General features: G+C 36.6%; 2 protein-coding genes across 2 annotated transcripts; both read right to left on the bottom strand.

The window, feature by feature from the left end:
• Positions 1-46: 46 nt before the first annotated feature.
• On the bottom strand, positions 47-11,419 carry anpeplb (alanyl (membrane) aminopeptidase-like b). Its single transcript, XM_055173325.2, has 20 exons — positions 10,273-11,419; positions 9,414-9,553; positions 8,983-9,125; positions 8,698-8,818; positions 8,418-8,572; positions 8,124-8,231; positions 7,616-7,759; positions 7,464-7,529; positions 7,298-7,363; positions 7,091-7,224; positions 6,062-6,141; positions 5,777-5,910; positions 5,515-5,570; positions 5,272-5,419; positions 5,109-5,191; positions 4,914-5,027; positions 3,113-3,280; positions 2,886-3,026; positions 2,373-2,454; positions 47-817 (listed from the first exon to the last, which is right to left on the bottom strand). The coding sequence occupies exons 1-20, from the start codon at positions 10,866-10,868 to the stop codon at positions 662-664; spliced, it is 2,835 nt and encodes a 944-aa protein (XP_055029300.2). The 5' UTR covers positions 10,869-11,419; the 3' UTR covers positions 47-661.
• Positions 11,420-11,773: 354 nt separating this feature from the next.
• On the bottom strand, positions 11,774-14,819 carry LOC129418573 (uncharacterized). The gene is made up of 2 exons (XM_055173336.2): positions 14,276-14,819; positions 11,774-14,135 (listed from the first exon to the last, which is right to left on the bottom strand). Exon 2 carries the CDS (start codon positions 14,052-14,054, stop codon positions 12,930-12,932), a length of 1,125 nt encoding a protein of 374 aa, XP_055029311.2. The 5' UTR covers positions 14,055-14,135; positions 14,276-14,819; the 3' UTR covers positions 11,774-12,929.
• Positions 14,820-15,345: the final 526 nt, after the last annotated feature.

Here is a 15,345-nt window from a genome sequence, read left to right as displayed (position 1 = left end):
AGGATTTTTTTATGTGTACTGACAATAACAAATAACAAAATATCAATTGTGTAAGAAGACAGCAGTTTATTTAATTATTTAGAAGATTGACAAATATAATGTTTCGGGTAAACAAATGTGGCATTGTTTTCATTATCACAGTGATCAACGAAATTAACTATGCTTTTATAAACAACATATACTGTTTCAAAATACTTGCTTTTATAATAAACTAATACACTGTATACATGTAATAAAATTACAAAATTATAGCCATATACAATATATTTCTGCCATTTGTGCTTTATGGCTTTATATATGCTTTTTAAAAGTGATTTTATCACTGTAAACAATACTAAGTTAGTAATATAAACTTTGCTAATCTAAATCATATTAAAAATAATAAATTAAGCCGTCCCTAAGGGGGACTGTGCATATTGATTTCGACCTTTTCTCTTGTATACACAATCAATTTGGTTTTTGCTTATTTAACACTGGTAATGTGTTATGTAGCCATTTCAAAATTGCACTTTTGAGTAATATCCTTCTGGACGTCTTATTCTGTTAAAAGCCATGACAGAACCACAGGAGGGTGTTGCCATCATTGTGGAATGCCTTTACATCTGTTTTTCATTGTACTGGCTCCACCGTGTATGCGCAGAATATACAGACCTACAAAAACTCAGCGGTTCAGCTCTGCAGTGAACCAGTCCATTACAATCTGCTTGTTTTCATTCACCCATTTAATATTAGCCTCTGTCCGTTCAATGACCTGCTCCAAAGTGCGAGAAGCAAGCTCCTGACCGTTCTCCTCCTGCTCGCGCTGTAGCTGCTGCAGCTGTGTAGAGAACATTGAATGTTTGTGTAAGAACACTGATGGAAACATGTCAATGTCATTACAGTTATAGACATCTAAAATCAGTCAGCTGTGTGTGATCTCTCATATCAGTTATTACATCCCAGCAAGCAATAGCCATCGTCTAGGTCAGTGGTTCTCAAACGGTTTTTCCTGGCCCCACAAAGAAAATTTAGGACATTAAAGATCAAGTTTTACCTAATCGCATTTTTCAATCTTTAGTTGGTGTGTAATGTTGCTGTTAGAGCTTAAATAATACCTGCAAAAAAAATAAAGCTCAAAGTTCACTGCCAGGCGATATATTTTCTTTAATTCCACTTTCAAAGCCTACAGCGAACGGCCAGTTTGGACTACAGCCCTATACTTCCCGATTGAATGACGTCAATGTTTTTGACTAAACTCCGCCCACAGGAATACGCCAGTCGCCAGCTAAGCTCAAACGGCTCTCCTAAGCTAAGCTGGCTCTCCTAAGCTAAGCTGCTGTCAAATCACAACACAATAAACAAACTACACAATCATAACTCGTTACGTATTCCTGAAGGAGGGACTTCATAAAACAAGGAAGACATCAGCCTGTTTTTAGGACAGTGAAAGCAGTGGTATACAGATAAGTAAATTGTGTGAAAAATACTGCGTTTTTTACACGTGAAACATGAACATGTTATATTGCGCACTATGAACACAATCAAAGCTTCAAAAACACAGGAAGAAGAGGACCTTTAAAAATTCGGTAGCTTAAAATTATTATTATTAATAATTAAACAAAACATTAAATAATGCAATGTAGTGCTGTTGGTTAGTAGACTTATTTTTTTGAGGTTTATTAACACACATTTTATGAAAAATGTGTGTATTTTTTAAATGTCATAAAACTGAGGCCACCCAGTTTGAGAACCACTGGTCTAGGTTAACTTTATAGACTGTTATAGTGTAAAAACTGAAAAGTAGGATCAACTTCATCTATCTAAATCTAATCTAAAAAAAATTTAGGTGTTACCAATTGATCCAACTTTTCACTTTTTACAGTGTATGAGTAGCCCATTTCTAGTAAAATTAAACTTGAATTTGGCTACATGTTGGTTTTTGCCAAAATAGCGAGATGTATAATATTCTATAAAGTAAGCAAAGTCATCAATGATGTTTGCTTTTAATTTATTTTTGGGCGTATTTTAATAGATGTCTATTAAATGTTCACTGAAATTTTGCCTTGTTTTAGCCTAGACGTCTAGGCTGTTTGGACGCTATAGGCGTTTTTGAACCCCAAAATTCTTGCTGGGATTATATCATTTCTCTACTATAATTCACACTCTAAAAAATATTGGGTTGTTTTTAGCCCCGGGCTGGTTAACAATAGGACAGAACACACCTCTGGGCCAAAGTGACCCAAATACTGGGTTGCTTCAACGTGGTTAAAACAACCAACTATTTGGGTAACTTCAACCCAGAAATGTGCTCTGTCCCACAGCCACCCAGCCCTGGGTCAAATCTTTTTTAGAGTGCAGAAAGTAACTAAATAAAGCTGGGTGGACAATAGCACCTGTTGAAGTTCATAGTCTGTGGAGAATCTCTTTGTCACGCTATCTATCAGACTGCTGAAAGATATGACTCCAGCTCCATACCTGTCCAATAAAGATGATTGTTAGTCATATAAGCATAGGGAAGAGTATGAATAAGATTTCCTGGCAACTGAGAGGTAATTATCAAAAACAAAGAGAATTTATTACAGAAACCAGCCTTTGGACCCTTCATTGCTAATGATCTTTGATACCATTATGTAGCTTGGGTGGTAAACCTTGGTGCAGGGTATGGCTATGGCATGTCCCAGGCTTTGCATCATGCCCCATGACTTTAGCTACTTTAAATTTCAGTAGCCCAAAAATGTTTAGGGTTAAAAAGTAGATTCAAGGTAATACTTTCTACTTGTTACAGTTATGTAGATGTGATGAATTACACCTTTGTGAACTATACATCCATTAAAAATCCAAACCAAATTTTAGATTTCATTTACTTTTCATTTAGTTTTTAAAATAATTACTAAAACTCAACTTACTCTTGTGTCAGATAGAACCACTTGCCACGAACAAAATTCCAGGCAAGAGGCTGTCCGGCAACATTTTTGGCAATGTAGTTTATGGTAGAGACAACATCCATCTTTCTTATCTTGGTAGGGTCAAGAGTATACTGAAGGTATCTGTTGAGTAATAAATGAAAAAAAATTACGTATATGTAGAATAACATCAGTGGTTATTGAGATGGTAAACTCTTCTCTGCCCTGACCTGTTTAGCAACCAGATTTCTTTGGTACAGGACAGGGCATATCTCAGTTTGTCTTTCTCTCCGGAGACAGTAGCCCGTTGATATTCTTCCCATGCAAACTCCCAATCCTCTTCATCACCCGCTGCTATTGCACTGCAATAGATGTCTCTCCTTAAATTTGGATGAATTCTAAATGTGGAAAGACAGGATTATTTGAAAATGTGTACAATAAAATGTATTGATGTCAATATTTAGTAGGAGTAGGAGTGTGATATAGCTCTATATCATCACGGCTGTGATTAGGCCAGAGGCACGAGGCCGTAGGCCGGAGGCAATCACAGCCGTGATGATATAGAGCTATATCACACGACTCCGAGAGCGATATTGCTTTTATACAACAGTTCGACGGCACACGTTTGAAAAACGAAAACTAGAAAACAACAACGGAGTAATTTTAAAAGCCTCTTTGTTTGAGAACTATTTCTTCCGCCACGGATTTGAGGGCGGCCAGAATGACAGGTAACACTTTCGGCTGCTTTGAATCTCATATTAACTCAATGGACGGATTCGCAGTTTTTAAATATTACAATTTCTTGGTCACAAAGTGTAGTTTTAAGATTAGTTCAGTCAAAAATATATATGTATTATATTTAAATGTACAGTCGATTAGCAAAGATAGCGCCTGTTTGAACGTTTGCTTAGTGAGATTCGGTACGTATGAGAACCAAAGCATGAGCGGACGTCAGTGTTCACTCGCCCCGCTGACCACCGCCCTCTCTGGGCTACATCTTTGACAGGGATTCCCTGGCTCTCATGTTGGCCTGATGGTCAAAAATTTGATCAAATCACCAGTATTTGGTGTCATGATGAAACTATTACTTGTTTTCTTATTCATATTTAGTGTCTTTTGTGTTGTTATTGTTTTGGCACGAGGTAAAAGTTAATATATTATACTTCTATAATGTTACTATTGGTTTACCATTTCATCTTAACGCGATACGAGCACTCGGTTATTATTAGACTTCGTTCTTGTCAGTACTATATAAAACTGTTTTTTATAAGTGTCAGAGATGTTTTTGCATGCTGCTTATAAATATACCAGTGGCGATATCTCATAACATATTTTAATAGTCACGTCACAATTAAATAAATGATCAATGTCCACATTTAAAAGCTGCGGTGCTTACCTGCAGTTCCACGGTGTTTTCGCATTCTGATAAGAGATATAGCTCCAGAAAAAAATTAGTGTTTACATTCCTCTTTCCAAGTGTCCACACGATGTGACAAGACATTAATCCCATTAAGTTTTACGTAACATCCAAGAGCGCTGATCTTTTACGGAATAATAACTTCTGATTGGGGATTCACAGACTGATTTATGAGCTAGTGAACTAATGAGACACACGGAGAGTGTTTAAAAACAAGGCGTCTGTGTTTTCCATTCAGAGATGAGCCTGTTTAGGACCTCCATTCACTAGGTGGCGGAATGATACGAAAGGTGAAGCGGTTACTGTGCCGTTATCAGTACAATATCGCATAGCTCTTAGCCAATCAGATTCGAGAACCTGAAAGAACTGTTGTATAAAATATAATATATTTTATTCAAACTGTAATGTGCCTTAATTATATATAATATTAAAGGGACTTTTATTGACTTTTTTATCCTACTATTAAAGTCAATGGTGCTCCTGCTTTCAGCTTCATTGCAAATGTGCTCAGCGGAGCAAAGAAATGTATACATGTTGGCAACAACTTTAGTGTGAATAAACAATGACAGAATTGTAATTTTTGGGTAAGCTATCCCTCTAAAGACACAACTTACTCATTTGTGCCATTTTCGATATCTCTCCAATCTCTAAACAGATTTAGAGCCATTGTCTGGCAGTCAGGAAGGCCATTGCTGCAAGCAACTGAAATTGCAGTGACCTGGCAATACCTGAAAAATTAATAAACAGAATAATCATCGATAGATGTCCAACTAAAAACAATTGCCTACATATAAAAAAAAGATGCTTACTGTTCAGTGTGGCTCTCAGGAATGCTTCCATTGTATTTCTGAAAGCTCTCATATAGTGGTTCGATTTGGTCACGAAGGTATTTCTGGGCAAGACATTTACAGTAAATGGGGAGTAGGTGGATCTACGTATATGAGAATGGTTCCTCATTAATGAGTATCTTACCTTTATAGGACCGTAGACCTCAGAGCGATCAAACATGAGGATGAAATAGTCCAGGTTTCTAAGTGCTGACTCCCAAGGAATGTATTCAGTTTCATTCTTCATGTATTTTGTCAAACTTAGTCCTATAGTGACATTGAGGCGTCCAGCCCTTGCAAGAAATAAAATAGTAAGTTAATATCTACAGCAACAAATCATTGTAATATATGGTGTAATGCTGAAGGAGAAACAATACCAACAATGTACCTTGCAAGATTAAATGCGTCATCAATGAGTTGCCCTCGGTTGATGACTGGAATCTCCTTTAAATAAGTAACATTGTAAAGAGACAATCAGTTTTTCTTAATTCACATCACACCAGTTTTGGTCTTTCCAGTCTGAAGTAAGACTCTGTTAAAACTAGTTATTTTTCTGTTAAATGTGCATTTTTGTCCAACATTGAAACCTATGGCAGTTTCTTGACATGAATTCTGTGATCGACAAATGTTTATTAAAAAAATTGTCTTACATGATGATCACTTTCAAGTTGCATAAGAAGTTTATTCCAGTTTCCTTCATCGTAGTTCACACGGTAAAATCCATAACAGTTGATGTTAGCTAGAAGCCATACATCTTTGGTAACTTTAAACTTTGCATGGTTTACTGCGTGAAGATTAAAGGACAACAAACAACAACAGCAATTATGCAGTTATATATAGATTTATATAATATTTTTGTGTACATTTAAGAAGTAATATTAAAATAAAAGTACTTAATATTTTTTATTAAGTTTTCAAAATGATCTGTTCCTCACCTGGACCTTTTTGTGTCAGCAAATACTCGTCCTCTGTCTTATCAGATTTAATATGCATAATATAAACATGCCATGGAATACTGTTAGAAAAATACAGACATGATGTACATAAATTATTGATATAGTTGGGCTAAGGTATAATATTGTACAACAAATATTGATATTGTACAAACAAAATACAATAAAGGCATAAGTATAAACTGCTATAAAAATGGTTGAAACGGTATAATATATGTAATGGTACAAAACATGACATATGCAAAATAATATATTAAATGAAATACTTTTGTGTAACTTATGTGTGTGTGGTAGTGGGGGGTGGGTTGATATATGTGGTTTATGGGGTTTACATGAATAGTGGTATAATGACATGTTTACTATGCTATAAACATGGTTTACGGGGATAGATTAAAGACTGCCAACAGGTTTTTATGATGGTTGGGGGAATAGAATATACAGTTTGTACAGTATAAAATGCATTGCGTCTATGTAATTGTTCCCGTATACCACATATGCCAACATGTGTGTTTGTGTAACTGCCAAAACTAAACTCCTCAGTAGGTACGTTTACATGCAACCAAATTATCCGTTTGTAATCGTATTGATGGCTCAATCGTATTGAATAGCCTTCATGTAAACAGCTTAATCAATACAATTGAGGGAGATCTGATGCAAATTTGGATCAGATTGAAGGGGGTGATATACTTCAATCTGTGATCCGATCAGTAGGAGAAAAGTGCGCATGTAAACACGTGAATCGTAGTATTTTCTCAATCGGATGCAAAAATACCTTCTATGGAATGTACATGTAAACGAACATTTAAATCAGATTGCAATGTTTAGGGTGCATGTAAACTGAATTGCCGTATCCTTCAATCGTATTAAATTCAGTTGGATTGACAAAATTTTGTGAATGTAAACATAGCCAGTGTCTCTTAAGTCCAAGCTATGACAACATTATGATTCTTATCGATTTTTGGCTATAACAGCTTATTGAGAGATGTGTGCCATGTTTCCTTAAAAACTCACCCATGGCCCTCTGTCTGCTTCAGTAAAAACTGTTCCTGATAGACATCACCAGTCCGGGTGTCGATGGTGATCACTGGGTATCCCACCTGCTCAATCCATGTGCTCATAAAGGCTGCCACATCTTTTGCTTTCTCCTGAAATGTTGTGATAATCATTTGTAAAAGTAAAATAAAGTAATAAAGTAAAATACTCAGGTTTTCTTTTTACCTTATCCAGACATTCCCAAAGATCTGTAGACACAGGGTTCATGTACTGGAACTTGCTAAGATATGCCTAAAAATGTACATTTTGCAATTAGTGCCTTTTCAACATTTGTTTTTCAAGACAAATTAAAGTAAAGTTAAAATGGGTTTATTTTATTAACTTCGCTTACTTTAATCCCATTCATAAATGCTTCTTCTCCTATGTATTTAGACAGCATTCTCAACACAGCAGCGCCCTAGAAGTGCAAAAGTTTATTGATGACAATTGAGTAGCCAGGACTAGCTTTCAGAAATATTAACTGTATTGAGAAAAAGTGTCAACCTTGCTGTAGGTGATGTCATCAAAAAGGTCTATGATGTCAGAGTATGTTTGAATCTCATTTTCAGGTAAACTCAGAGGATGGGAAGAGTTCAAAGAGTCTACTTGAAAAGCGACCTGGATTTCTTTGAGAACAATTAAATCTTTCTGAAAACAAACATAAATTATACAATCAGATGAGGTTTGTGTCAAGGACATAAAGATTTTATAGACTTATACTACGAGGTTGTTGATTACTTTATTCTGATTGGTTACGAAATGTTCCACTGTTTCGATAAATGCACACTTGACCACCATGGGTAATGTCTGACCGTGGTATAAACAAAATAATTGACTCCAGTCCTATGAATTATTTGAAAATAATGCACCCCCACATCATGCCGCATTGCCACCTTGGCTGTGCGTTATTTTCGAATAATTAAACGGCCCGTCCTCAATTATTTCTTACGTATAGGTTGATATATGTATGACATGCAGAATATAGACATAATATAGGCTCAAATGTACATACTAAGTCCCAACCAGCAGCTTCCAGTCCCATGTATGACATATATGTTGCAAATCCTTCATTGAGCCACAGTTCATTCCACCACCTCATTGTGACAAGGTTTCCAAACCACTGAAATTAGGAATATAAATGAAATGTTATGTAGGCCATTTTGTAATACAGTGTTCATGTCCTATCAATGTACCATATATTGTTTCAGGTTTTCATAGCTAGATTAATAATACAGTTGAATATAGCCCAATTTAAGTAACACGTGTCAATTTACCAGCATCGTAAAAAGATATGAATAGGTTTTACCTGATGTGCTAACTCATGAGCAATCAGAGTAGCCACCCATTCTTTATCAAAGTTAGATGATGTATTTTTATCAAACAGCAGTCCTGACTCCTGATACGAAATTAAACCCCAGTTTTCCATCGCGCCAGCACCGAAGTCTGGCACAGCAATTTGATCTGCAATTAAAAAGATTTAGTTATGTTTTAAATCCAGGTTTATGCCTTATTTTAGCTGTACTGTTCTGTCTTAACAGGTTATGAACTTTATCATTCATTTTGTATAGTTTTTTCCAATTGCTTACCTAGTTTTTCCAGTGGGTATCTCAATTCAAAAGTTTTCTCGTAGAAATTCAGAATCTTTCCTGCTATTTCTGCTGCGTAATCAGCATGTCCTTCTTTAATGGCTTCAGGTCGAGCATATGTCTTCAGAAAGAAAAAAGAAAACACACTTTTGAATCAAGGGATTTCGGGACTTTTAAGACTGGATTCTGGATTTACCTCAAACCATTGTTACATGTGTGAAATGTTTCTGTTAAGAAACCAACAAAAAGCTCTCAGTTAACTCATATAAAATAAAAGGAACATACCGACATTTTTACTCTCTGATCTTGCCGTTTATAATCAAATTTAGCTACAGTGAAAGCCAATAGATATGTTGACATAACAGGAGTAGGATCAAATGTAGTTATAGTCCATGTCTCTCCATCTATGTCCCCATTGCTTGACTCCACTGATGACAAAGCAAGAACAGAAAGTTTGAACTCAGCAATACAAAAAATGCTTGAATGTTTTTGTACTTTCAAAACTGTAAATGAATCACATTTGAAATGCTTTGCAAAACAAAAGCAAACCAGCAAAAATAATTTAAGCAGCAATAGACTTCCATTCCTAAATTTGTCTATTTGCAGTTATGACATTTATTGTAACCTCACAAACAGGACGACAAAATATCATGGAATAGGAATCATTATTAACACCCTAAGAATTGATTAACTTTAACAATAGTAATGTTCCTAACCGTCTTTGGTATTAGAGATCGCTCTAGATTCCTCTCTGTGGATAATGGTAATATTAAACACAGCCTTCAATGCTGGCTCATCAAAGCATGGAAATACTTGTCTGGCATCTGTGGGCTGCATCTGGCTGGTGACAAGGAATCTGTGTGTGGAGATATAGTTATACAGATATGAAGTATGAGTAAACAAATAATAATTAATCTAATTAAACAAGACAAACATTGAAACCAAATGTTCAGGGTTTATGTTTCACGTATTTACTGTGAATTTTTTTTTTTTAAACGATTACAAATCACTGTAAAAAATACTTTGCTGCCCCAAATTTTTTGTTAAATCAACTCAGATTTACAAGTCATGTCAACAGAGATGAGTTGTCACAACTCACAAAATACAGTTTAGAACAGTCAACTTAATTTTATAAGTTATAACAACTCACATGTAGTTATAACAACTCATCTCTAGTCAAGATAAATAATTGTAAGTTGAAATGACTTGTAAATCCGAGTTGATTGAACAAAAATTTTTAAGGCAGCAAAGTATTTTTTACAGTGTGTCTTCCCTGGGGAAGTTTCTTAAAAAATTAAAAAAAATTTTTTTTTAATTAAACGGAATGATGTTATTCCCACAATTATGCACACAAACGTATACTAACTTGTGGATATAATATATAAAATTGCTTTAATTTGTAACACTTAAAATAGGGAATTGAAAAATATAAGGTGACATTTTTTTAAAAAGTTTGGTAATAATTTTCCATGTACATTTTTTTATTTTTTCCCAAAATTTTCAAGTCTTACCAACTGAAATTTTTTTTTCCAATTTTTACTTTGTACAGTAAAACCAAGTGTTTTGAGTCTTTACCTCTCTTTATCTTCATTTTCAACCTTTTCTGTGTAACGACTTAAGTAAAATCCAGACAAGTCTTCATGAAGTATCCCTTCAAAAGCAGTGAAAACCTCGTAGTAGCTCCCATTTTTCAATTTACTATCGACCTCAATCTTAAGGAAATTACTTTCATCAGAATATATTTCATAGTTCTTCACTTCTATTTTCTTAGAATTATTCATATCTTTCACTTTCACGTCTGTTACATTGAGGCCCTGTACATGAAGATAGATGAACCAGGTTTCCTCCACGCACTTTAACCTCACAGTCGAGTTTCCTATGAAATCTAATCTAGGTTGTTCCGTAACGTTTTCAGGCAGCTCTACGTAAAAGTACGGTTGGAGGACGACCTTGTAGCTCTCCGGAATCAAAGATTCAGGGAGTCTAAGAGTTCCTGGAGGCAGAGTTGGTATAGGCGTAGTAGGCTCTGGAGTCGGTGGTCGCACTGGAGCTTTTTTACCTATTTGAACTTGGTATGCAATAAGCATCAACACCACACCACAAACACAGGAAATTGTGATGATCCCAATAATGACAGCCAGGGTCTTGGATATAACCATTCCTTTTCCCATGTCTATTCCTTCTGAGTAATCCCAAACAATGAGACTAGCAAAGAGATCTCGCTGTCCTGTTTTAGACTCTGTACCTTCTCACAAACCTTGGCATTATATGCATTGCTGAAGGCGTCGAGCAGCACCACGCCTAAGACATCATATCAAGATTAAACATTAACTAGCATGGATGAGCTGGAAACAAACAAATTTGATGTTATGTCACATGTACGGTATCTCAGCTCTTTTACCCATACATCTGGAATCGGTTAGAATATCAGTGTCCAGCCCGAGGTTAAAAAGAAAAACACACATTAGAAAGTTTTGTTGCTGAGAAACATGTGCTATTTCAAAGTTAATCACTCCGGAATCAAAAGGAATATTTCCATATTCATCCTCTGGAGTCCAGTCTTGTTCTGCCAGAGACCCTCAGTAAGGAATGACGAGATATCCAGCTGTTCAGGCAGAAGTGACAACAGTGCCCAGAAACTTTTTCAAAGTTCTTCCAAGACTCATTGACAAAAATCATTGACAGGTTTCCGAGCCACTTCTACTACTAAATCAGTAAATCTTTCGAGTGAAATTTGGAGCAAATGTTTTTTTTTTGTGAGTGTTAGGGGAGGAGATTCTCGTATGTTTTTGAAATGCCACCAGCCCCCAACTTTCCTTAATTTCCCCTTACTTCTCTTAACTTTCTTAATAAAAAATGGCATAACTGTCAGAAAAATGGTACACAAGTGGCCACAAGTTGTCACTGGAGCAGTACCTTTACCAATCTTTGAGGTACTAACATGCACTCTTTGGGGTCTAGGACCGGGAAACCACCCCTTTGGGTTCAAAGGTGGACTTTTTCAAGTAACATTTATATTAGCATATAGGCAAAACCTGTAGGCCAACTACTGTTGTAAATGACAACTGTACAAATGTTCATTAGTAAAATCATGTACATTTATTCTAGCAGATCCAATTCCAGTAAGCACACAAAATTCACCACTTCTAAAAAGAGCAGATTTTTAGGGATGACAAGAAAGTTAAATAGAAAAGCATATTGTGACCTCCTGTGGACAAGCATGAGGTACTGCACACAAATCATGCATTTCCTTCATCAGGTAACATTGTTAACAAGAAACCCAACTTGCAGATCCACCTGAAATGAATCATATGACTTGGTCTAGTATTTTTGAGGGTTCAGACAATGCTTTCATTTAAAAATATCTAATTCATGTGAGCCGCAGACTTATTAAAGGCACTCTATGTGTTTGAGGTATAAATGGTTAGCACAGGTGTTGCACATCATGTCAATGTAGGCTTATTCATTGGTCGGCTAACAAAAAGAATAACTTAACCTTACAATTGATATAGTTACAAGGTGCACTATACTTCTTTAGATGGGCAGGCCTAAACACAGTGTAATACCCTCAAACATATAATACAGGAGTACTCCATACATATTTTCAGTCATGTGAATATCCTTAAAATACCCGATCACGGGATTATTAAAAAGTAAAATCCTTCCACTGAAATTCCAGTTTATGAAAATAAGATTAAAACAACAAAGAAAGATTGCATCGTATTATAAGGAATGTTTTGTATCATTGGTCAGAGTGCTGAATACTAAATACTGAGATAAAATCTAGTTCAGTGATAAACACAAATAACTCCTCCTTATTACTGAAATACAAAACAAATGAAATGTTTTTTAAAAAGAGTTCGTCACTATCCACACAAATTTGCTGCGATCCGCTTCATCCTGCCCATAGCTGAGCTTCTTTAAGCACAATCTGCTGAATTCATATAAGCTCCTCAAAAATGTACACATCACTATAATGCCTTATGCTTGGACCTTTCCTTCAGTTAAACCATCACAGCACTACACAAACCATAATATAAGCATTGTTTTACTTTGACCTGTTTTTAGGGTAAATTAAAAGGACACATATTTTAATTTAATCCAACTACTTGTGCTGCTGGCATAGTATTTTAAGTGCAGAAGATGATCATGGTAAGAATTGATAACATTTTTAAGCACAGTCAGGATGCAGCTCTGTCTCTTTGACTTTATGATTGTTTTAAGGCTTGACTTCACCAAAGCCAACTGTCTAAATGCTGAAGGCAGTAGCAAGATTGCTGGAGGATGGAGGTCAACTCTCTGTAACTTTGCTCTTTCCAATTTGGAAGGAGTCGTTCGTTGTTAAGGGCCTGCAATTTGGGTGTCCCTTCACGTAAGACCTGATACAGGCAAGGCCACCTGCTCTGTATCTGGAGTCGGGTTCGGCGGTCCAGAGTTATGCCTCGGACAATCTTTTTGGCCCGTAGCTCTCGGAGTGCTGGGAGGTTGAGGCATGAGAAAACCAAACCACGACTGGGTGACACATCCAGGAACTCAAGAGACAAGGATTCAAGGGTGTACGAGATGCCTAAATTCCGCAGTGGGACGAGAACATGGAGCGTAAGTGACTTCAGATTAGGCAGTGATTTAGCTAGAGTCTGTAAAGTGCTTGGACTGACCCCTTTAAATACCCAAAAGTACTTGAGTTCTAAGATACGGAGGTGTTGAAATTGAGTAATCAATGCCACTGAGGTTTCAGACCAGTCAAAGTGCAGACGCATTTTGGTCATCCTGGGGCAGCTGTGCACAAGTCTGGCGAGAAGAATCTGAAAGTTATTGACTTGGTCCTTCTTGGTAATGTTGTCTTGATGGGAGCTTGAACTGGTGTGGCTACGAAGGTCGAGAGGTTCCAGCAGAGTGAACGTCCAGTTTAAGTCCAAATGACTGAGATCTCTGCAATGGACGTTCTCCAGAAGATGCGAAAGAAGTTCTCCCCACTTATTGCACTCATCCCCTAGATCGAAACTGGCCTTAAGAGTGAGCAAGCTAGCACCACGAGATATAAGATGGTGGGTGTAATGGTGAACCCAAGCTTTCCAGCGCTCAAACTCTCTGTTGGAAACAAGCAGGCCCTCCTGGCCAAGGTGAAATACGCCACGGCGGGAATAGTCGGCGACTCTCCAGAGCTTCCCGGAGCGCACTAGGTGACTCCAGTTTACGCACACGAGTGCAGAGTTGCACTTGTCCACCTCGCTGAGGAATGAGAGCACATGGAGTTGACATTCAAATGGCAGTGAATTGAAAGGGAAATAATCTTCATCAGATTTAACCCTTCTCCTTGTGCTAATAGGAATAAGGGCTCTCTTCCTTTGAGGCATGTTTGTCAATGATTATTGGTTAAATCGTTCTTAGGATCATCCTTTTGTCACCATCTCTCATTGAGAGATGTTTGACTGTACCTGAAATAATAAAAGTATTGTTTACAAACTGCAACGAGCGAGGACATCTAAACAACACGGAAACAAAAACAAAAATCTGCACATTTCGATTATTATAAATACGATTATTATACAAACTCTCAGCTAATGATGGTTCGTACCTTTAACATAGCAGATTCCTGAGATGTCAAGTTGTTATTAAACATAAAGACAAATAAGCACCTCGTTGTCTTGAAATGCTGATGGTAGATAATACAGCGCGTGATTATACATATAAAAAACAAGCTAAATGTAAGTTTTATGGTTAGCTAGGTACGCGTCGTTAGCGTCACCGCGGTCTGACACGTTTAACGGTAAGATGTCTTCTTTGTTCAATTTAATGACTTAGCATAAACGTGCATGACAATTTGAGCCCTTCGTATAAAAAGTGACTGTGAATTTAGTCTGCACTTTGATGGTAACTAAGCTGCTAAGCTGTGCTGTGTATCCTTCTGTTGTAGTTCTCGGCGAGTGACATCATCAATGTGCGTGCCATATCCTGGCGTGTTTATGACTGATCCGAGAACGGTTTTTTACATGTTCTCCTACCAGTTCCAACTTAGTTCAAGTCGTAAAGACTGATTCAGGGACAGAGACAACATGCATTTCGGTCTCTGTTGTCATTAGTTCCGCATCTGAGATAAGGGTTTGACTTTATGCGGCGCTGCGCATACCCATCGGCATATGACATCAAGTACCGCGAGAGCTGCTAAAAATGCGCTCTATATTTGCTCTCGCGGTACTTTGATGTCGTGCTCCGAAGTCGCCTAAAGTCGAATACGCCTATATATTTTTTTAATTCATCCGGCGTCATTAACTTTCTTCAATTTGTAAAATATAGAACAATGTCTGTTTTTAAAACGTTATAGGTGACAATTGTTCGCAGTGTACATCTATACAATACAAACAATATTGTATATTATTACACACTACACATTACAACCAACAAAAATGTATATTATGTCCATTAAGACAAAGTTAGTAGTATAAAAACGTAAAATGTAGAAAATAAGAGCCATCTGCAACAACAAAACATTAAATCGGTCAACTGTAGAAATTATTCTTACACGTTTTATTAGAATTCACAATACAAAACAAATAATCACCAGTATTGCTTTACTGTATTTAGTTCGCTTTATTATCTGAATACTGTCTCTATAATTTGGGGGAACAGCGGCCTTGTCTTTTGATG

This window comes from Misgurnus anguillicaudatus, chromosome 15 (assembly GCF_027580225.2).
Source record: "Misgurnus anguillicaudatus chromosome 15, ASM2758022v2, whole genome shotgun sequence".
Lineage (NCBI taxonomy): Eukaryota > Metazoa > Chordata > Actinopteri > Cypriniformes > Cobitidae > Misgurnus > Misgurnus anguillicaudatus.
The sequence above is the reverse complement of the archived record's forward strand: the minus strand, read 5'-3'. Positions and strand labels throughout refer to the sequence as shown.